General features: G+C 31.7%; 2 protein-coding genes across 2 annotated transcripts; one reads left to right on the top strand and one right to left on the bottom strand.

Moving 5' to 3' along the window:
* The first annotated feature begins 935 nt into the window (after window positions 1–935).
* Window positions 936–2,437, top strand: LOC128388905 (uncharacterized). The gene is made up of 3 exons (XM_053348373.1): window positions 936–1,465; window positions 1,670–1,772; window positions 1,940–2,437. Exons 1-3 carry the CDS (start codon window positions 1,310–1,312, stop codon window positions 2,290–2,292), a joined length of 612 nt encoding a protein of 203 aa, XP_053204348.1. The 5' UTR covers window positions 936–1,309; the 3' UTR covers window positions 2,293–2,437.
* An 881-nt stretch (window positions 2,438–3,318) lies between these two features.
* On the bottom strand, window positions 3,319–7,182 carry LOC128388916 (PTB domain-containing engulfment adapter protein 1-like). The gene is made up of 3 exons (XM_053348384.1): window positions 6,294–7,182; window positions 4,915–6,105; window positions 3,319–3,713 (listed from the first exon to the last, which is right to left on the bottom strand). Exons 1-3 carry the CDS (start codon window positions 6,426–6,428, stop codon window positions 3,645–3,647), a joined length of 1,395 nt encoding a protein of 464 aa, XP_053204359.1. The 5' UTR covers window positions 6,429–7,182; the 3' UTR covers window positions 3,319–3,644.
* Window positions 7,183–7,218: the final 36 nt, after the last annotated feature.

Below are 7,218 nucleotides of genomic sequence, written 5' to 3'. Positions count from 1 at the left end.
AAGGTTATTGCCAAGCTTTCAATTAGTTAATTGTTTTGAACTGGAACATTATTGAAGCCAACAATCAATTCAAGTTAATGTCAGGTTATCTTATTTAAATTGTTAATTGTGATCAAACTGTTTCATAAAGTACTAAAAAAATCACCAAACATTTGATTACAATTAACTATTCAACTGAATTACACAAACACAATCAAATTAACTGTAATCATTTTGTTAACAAAAAAATAATAACATAAACCAACAATATATTGGCAATTAAATTGTGCACACAATTAAAATGACCAATCGTTAAATTGTCACGATAATTGTGAGAAAAAAAAAATAAACCACAAATTAAATGTTAATTCAGTTTAAATTGTTGTCGGTGTTTTTTTTTCATAATCTTGATCTTTAAAAAATTAACCTTTCAGAGATATAAATACAATTAATAGACAATCAGACAATTTAATAACCCAATTAACTAGACTGACCCTGATATTATATTTAATTGACCGTTGATTATTTGTCAATTAATTGTAGACAATTAAAGGTAATAAGCAATAATATTAAAGATTAATTTTAGCCCAAAAATTGGTTCACTAATGATAGGATTAGGAAATGATTTGTTAGTTAATTGTGATTGAAAGTTGGGAAAAAATATAAGTTACTATTTAATTTGTGAGTTGATTAAGAGTAATTTTCGTGTAAATACAATTAAAGAAACATAATTAAAGTGATTTGATTGATTAAAACGGAACACAATTAAAAATAAAGTGAAACTTTTTGTCTCTCATCAAATTGTCACCAGCTAATGATGACAATTTACAATCAAATTGGTTGATTGATTTAATTTTTTTCCCTCTTCTCTCTCACTCCCCAGTATTTGATTGTCTCGATTCTGATAGATTAACAATCTAATTAATTAATTAGTTTGGACCAAAACAATTAAACTAATTTCACCTTGTATTTGACTTGGGCTCACAATTAACTTGCGGTTCATCATTTGATTACTTGATTTGAAACTTTTTTTTTGCTCATACAAATACCTTGATTAATTAATCAGTTTAATTTGATTTAACAATTAAGGGGAAGGTTTCACTTTTCATCAGGCTGATTAAAATCCACCCACAATTAGTACCCAACCGGTAATCAAATTTAACGACAATTAAGTTCCTCATATAAGTTGAGTCCATTTGATTGTTTGATTTAGTTTAATATCGGATTAATAAGTGTAAACAACAACAATTGATTAGTGAGTGATAATCGATTTATATATTGGATTATAAACTGGATTTGATTAACTAATAATCTCAACAATCAATCAATCATGAAAGTAACGATAATAACTTTAGTTGTGCTTCAATTTTGCCATTTAATTTACTCAACCGAGTCAACAATTAACAAGGATAAAAGTTTATCAGCTTCAGAGACTCATCAATCTGAATCATTTGTTGAATTAATGAAAATGGATATCATACCTCAGGTGAGTGATAATTATAACAATTAATTGTCACATGTTGATTGTTATCAGTGAAAATTAATGATAACCTGAAATTCAAGAGTAAATTTAAACAGAAAATTGTGTTTAACAAAATGAAAAATTATCGAAATGATTGAAAGTGAAATTTTATCTCTCTAATGATATTTATTATTATTCATCTGATTTTGTTGATGATTAACTTTTCAGGATGGTTGGGGTCACGGTTGGGGTCATCATGATAAGAAATGTAAAGAGCACGGACATGGACATGGACATGGATGGGGCTGGGATCATGGACACGGAGGTCATGGTGCGTAATTGACATTTCGATTCAATTTGTTCATTTCAATTCGTTTGATGAAATTTCTATTGAAATCGAACTGTTTTTATTCAATCATGTTGATTGAATGTGGAATTGGATGAGAGTCGAATGATAAACAAGAGCTTCAAGTTTAATCTGTTGTATTATTTTTTCAGGTCATGGATGGGGTCATGATTCAGGTCACCATGGTTGGGGATGGGGACATTCTGGTGGCCATGGACATGGACATGGACATGATCACGGCTGGGGATGGGGACACAGTGGACACGGTCATGGACATGGACATGGTAAGAAGTGCAGCCATGATCATGGTTGGGGACATGGAGGCCATGGGCATGGACACGGACACGATCATGGTTGGGGATGGGGGCATCATGGTGGTCATGGAGATGATCATGGATGGGGTTGGGGACACAGTGGACATGGTCATGGACACGGCAAAAAGTGTAGCCATGGCCATGGGCATGGACATGGGCACGATCATGGCCATGGTTGGGGTTGGGCTTAAAAAGCGATCACCTAATCGAACCCTAAATCAATTAAATGTAAAACTTGTGTATAAACTGTTGAAAACAATTTTGTTAACAATTAATGTATAGTTTTTGTAAAAAGTATTAGAATATTAATTAAATTAAATCAGATAAATAAACTAATTTGAATGTTTAATTATTCCAACAGTTGAAAGAAAAGTTTTTCTCAAATTTTACAAAAATTGTAAATTCTAATATGTATCAACTAAAAAGATAACTCAAGATAGAAAATAACAAACAAACAACTAATTACAATTCTACACGAATCTACACTTGATCACGAAAAAATCGAACAATTTAAACTTCCAAGTTAATTGTTGATCAAACTCGTTGATCTTGAAACAAAATCTTAAATCAGATTAGATGATAATAATAATTGGGAGTTTCTGGAAATTAAGTAAATCAACTTTTTCCAGTTAAAAACAATAGGATAACTTTTCGTGATCAAAATCATCAAGTACTCAATTAATTCATATTTACCTTGTCAGTTGAGTTACAATTTGATTGTAATTATCAATTCAACAACAATTAAATCAACTTAAAAGTTACAATTCAATTCTAACAGATGGAGTTACAAGATCGTTGAGTTAACTTTTTTTCTGGTTTGTTTTTGGGTTACAAGTTAATTGTCAAATTGATTTGATTGTAATTGTGAACTTTTTTCTCCTCTCTCTCCAATCTTGTAGTTAATCAATTAGATAATCAGTCTAACAATTAACTTAACTACGAGACAACAAAAAACTTGATTCAATTGTCTTTGAACTTTAAACCAGTAAAGTTTGAGATTCAACCTTAATTTGAATAGTTGATTAGTTGATTTGAAATATGTTAACTAATTAACGCAGTTGTAATTATCTTAATCATTTGTTTGAACAAATGTATTTAATTAGCTTCCTGATTGTAGAAATTTTTTTATCTTTTCAAAAACAATTACTACAATCGTCCTTGTTAATTATCAATTAATTTTGCCCATTTAAAGTAAATAATTGTTCATTGTGATTAAATCAACTTTGCAATTCAGTTTATTATAATAAAAATTTGAGTTTGATTAATTGAATTATTATATTTCTATTAATCATCAGTTAATCATGATAATCGATAGTAAAAATTTGATAACAACTTGTAAAAAAAAGTTACATTGGGAATTCACAGTCATTAATTGATTACGTATACATATTGACAATCAATTTGTGTTACAAGGTTCAACATTTAATTATCATGCATGGCTAATAAATTGTTAGCATTTGATTAGACGGCAAAAAAAACTCTTAAACAAATAGTAGTAGCTTTTTGTTGATTAACGATTTGAATCATAAACGAAATCATAATCTCAAGTATTTGTCAAAGTTTCCATAGAGAAATCAACGTATCCAAATGATAATCCACGACTAAATCCATCCTGAGAATAATAATAAAGAAAAAAAATGAAAAAATTATTAGTCCATTAAATTCAATATCATTACCAATATCATCATCATCATCACCATGATCATCATCATAATCGTTAAAAGTGATCATCGCTAATCGATGACGTAACTATTGATGTGATGATTGAAGTTTTTAAATGATGAAGAAAAAAACATTGATGATTACTGGTTTTAAATTGTAGTTCTTTACGTTTCTCTCTCTCTCTCTCTCTCATCAATTACAGAGTGGGTAAAGAGGGTATCAGGAGGGTGGGTGGGGAAATGATGCGTCAAGTCTAAGATTAAATGGTTTGTTCTGAAAAAAAGATAAACTCTTTCAAGTCGACAGCGCACTTAATGGGAAGGTTAATCTGCTCTTGTTGGGAAACTTTTCTCAATACTTTTCTGTGTACAATATAACCTAAAATTTTCACCGGAACTTGATTCTAATGCTTAACCTGCGGTGCAATTGGTTATGAGTTACATTCAATTTGACCTGGCACAGGTAGAAAAAAGGGAGAACCCAAATGGATGATAAATAAATAATATAAAAAGAAAAGATTCAAGTCCGGTTTGGTGATGGTTCACAGCTAATTTCACTTGAAAGACATAATATAATTGTGCACAATGATAATACATGATGATGATGAATAAATTTTAACAACAATACTACTAATTGTTAATGGTTAAGCCTTTGGTTTAACATCGTTAGTAAATTGTTGTTTGTTGTTGGTATGACAGTTGTAAAGCACAAATTGTGTGATGATACTTAATCATTTTGAAAGAAAATTTTTCCTCCTTTTCTAAATTGTACTGCTAATTGATGTACCATCGTGTATTATCAAAGTATTAATATTATCGTTTTTGTATCTTTTCGTGTTACTTGAACTTTTATGAGCTCGTTGGTGTTGTGGTTCATGTCTTGAAATGAATGTAAGTATGAGAAAAATGTTCTGAACAAAAGATGAAACAAGTATGAGAAATGGAAAGAGAGAAAGAGAGAGAAAGAGAGGGAGCTGAAGATAAGCTGAGTGTGAACAAGAATGGTAGGGAAGTGATGAGCAGTCAGAAAACAGGAAGAAAAAAAGTGGCAGAAAAAAGATGATGATGATGATGATGATGGCGGTGGTTGTAGAGGTGATGGTTGTAGAGAAAAAGAAAAGGGAACAAAATGAGTTTTAGTAAAACACATACTCTCATTTCAGCAAGTTTCTTGTCAATATCGCCGATTGCTTGTTCCAATTGTTTAGCCTCAAAGGATTCCATTCCAAATGGATCATTGATTTTATTCGTTTCCGGGTCAAATGGTTCAAATCCGAAAATATCTTTATCTTCATTCGTATCTTGATTATGTCCGTTGTCTATTCCATTGGTGTGAGTCAGGTTATTGGCATGACCGTTACCTTGATAACTATTTATTGGACCGTTACTGGTTATCGTTGTCATTGTTGTGGTTGTTGACGCAGATGATGATGATAACGTTGACACTGCTGCTGGTTGATTCGGTGTCGTGATCATTGATAAGGGTGGAGACGATGATGAGGATGATACAGATGAATTGGATGAAGATGAATTTGTTGATGACGAAGATAAAGGTGAGCCAATTAAGGCTGTTGTTGTTGTTGTTGTTGACGTCGCTGTGTTTGATTCATCAAATGACCTTGGATCAAACTTTTGATCATCGAGGCTTAAATTTTCTAACTTACGACCAACAATTGGTTGATCGTCAATATCTAACAAACTAACAGTTGGTTGTAGATGATGACTTCGATTAGCAAACCTTTGGACTGGAGGTGGAGGTGGTTGCAGAGGTTGAAGTTTGGTATTGATAATCTCAGAGCCATTCGTTAAAATAGAGGAGCGACCAGAGGTAGAAGATTTGATCGATGACGCTGATTTATTTTCGTAGTTTGTAAGGCGATTCTTGAGCGATCTATTTTCAGCTTCTAGTTCTTGGACTTTTTTATGAAGAACCATAATTTGTTTACGCATTTCCAAATCTCGACCAGAAGTCTCAAGGAATCTACGATAGGCCAACTCGAATGCTTGACCAATGGTTAGGGTAATCTCTTCGGAAAGTTTATCAGAAACGAAAACAAAACAACTGTGACGATTTGAATCAGCCTCTTTTGCGATGAAACTGAAAAATTTAGGATCCGATTTATCATCAGCACAGTAAGAAATTCGATGAAGAGGATATTGGAAAGAAATTTTTTTGCTCTTTGGATCTTGAATGGCAACTCCATCCACTGAAATTGTTAACTCGACCTTGGGTGTTTTCGTTCCTTCTGCTCGACGTAAGTGTTGACTAAATTTCATCTTACGAATTCCCTCTTTAACAACATCAATACCTTTGGGTTGGTCAACTTCCGTTTTACCTAAAAACTAATAGAGTAGAAGTGAATAAAAAAAAATAATTTTACCAAAGCAAAAAGAATAAAAATGAAATGTTAATCAAGTTGCAAATCACAGACGAAAATTTTCACACAATTTTCTTATTTATGTGTAGGCTCATGGACATGAGAGATGAACACTGGTGGTAAATGAGAGAGAGAGATATTCAATTGACATACTTTGACAAGATAGGCAACATGGCCGTGTTGAAGTGCGTCTGGTGGATGAATCCAATTGGGTTTACCATGATTTTTGGTCCATTTATTACCTCCATTGGAACTACTCCATCGTAGAAGTGATCCTTGTTTCATCATGATACTTTTACACGAACAAAACAAAAAGGTTTGTCAAACGTTGGATAAAAACACTCACAAAAAAGACACACGGGAAGAGAGAGAGAGAGAGAGCAAGAGTAGAAAAAAAGTTAGAGGTAAAAAAAGGTGGAAATGATGGAGAAATTAACCAACAAGGTGATGAGTTATTAGTAGAAGAGAATAAACAAAATAAAAAACAAGAGAAATTCACTAACGATACACAGAGAGAAATAAAAACAAAACCTATAAGAGAGAAAAAGAGAGAGAGAGAGAGCGAGAAACAGGGAAACAAAAATGGGAAAGAGAAAAAAACAGAACAATTTGAGGAAGAAAAAGTCTCACAAAAAAAAGATACACAAAAACAATCAAATAAAATACACAAAAATTTCAAATGAGAAGAAAAAAGAGAATAGAATAAAAAAAACTCTTAATTATAACAATGGAAAAAGAGTTAACAAGATGAAGTGAACGAGAGAATAGAAGGAGAAAAAAGTGAGTGAGAGAGCAAACAGAAAAAAAAGGAAAAATAGATTAAACTAATAACGGATTTGATTTAAATGATTTAAACTGCAAATTGAAGTTAATAATTGTTGATGATGAAGATTATGTGGTGAATATAATGATAATGATGGCGACTGGAAAATCACAAACATTCACAATCAACAACAGGGAAAAAAAAGTTTGATTGTTGTTGTTGGTAAAATAACAGAAAAATAAATGTTGAACATGTAACGTTAGTTGCAAGTGGAAAACTGTCAAAGTGGAATCAAGAACCGCCTTTATATTCTAG

This window comes from Panonychus citri, unplaced genomic scaffold (genome assembly GCF_014898815.1).
Source record: "Panonychus citri isolate SS breed McGregor unplaced genomic scaffold, ASM1489881v1 Contig00104, whole genome shotgun sequence".
In the NCBI taxonomy this organism is placed as follows: Eukaryota; Metazoa; Arthropoda; class Arachnida; order Trombidiformes; family Tetranychidae; genus Panonychus; species Panonychus citri.
Note: the sequence above shows the minus strand (reverse complement) of the source record. Positions and strands in the feature narration are given on the sequence as shown.

Coding starts and splice junctions, on each gene's coding strand:
- LOC128388905 (XM_053348373.1), top strand. CDS start 1,310: ATGAAAGTAACGATAATAACTTTAGTTGTGCTTCAATTTTGCCATTTA. Junction 1,466..1,669: donor AAATGGATATCATACCTCAG/GTGAGTGATAAT, acceptor TTAACTTTTCAG/GATGGTTGGGGTCACGGTTG. Junction 1,773..1,939: donor TCATGGACACGGAGGTCATG/GTGCGTAATTGA, acceptor TTATTTTTTCAG/GTCATGGATGGGGTCATGAT.
- LOC128388916 (XM_053348384.1), bottom strand. CDS start 6,428: ATGATGAAACAAGGATCACTTCTACGATGGAGTAGTTCCAATGGAGGT. Junction 6,106..6,293: donor ATGTTGCCTATCTTGTCAAA/GTATGTCAATTG, acceptor CTACTCTATTAG/TTTTTAGGTAAAACGGAAGT. Junction 3,714..4,914: donor AGAAACTTGCTGAAATGAGA/GTATGTGTTTTA, acceptor TATTATTCTCAG/GATGGATTTAGTCGTGGATT.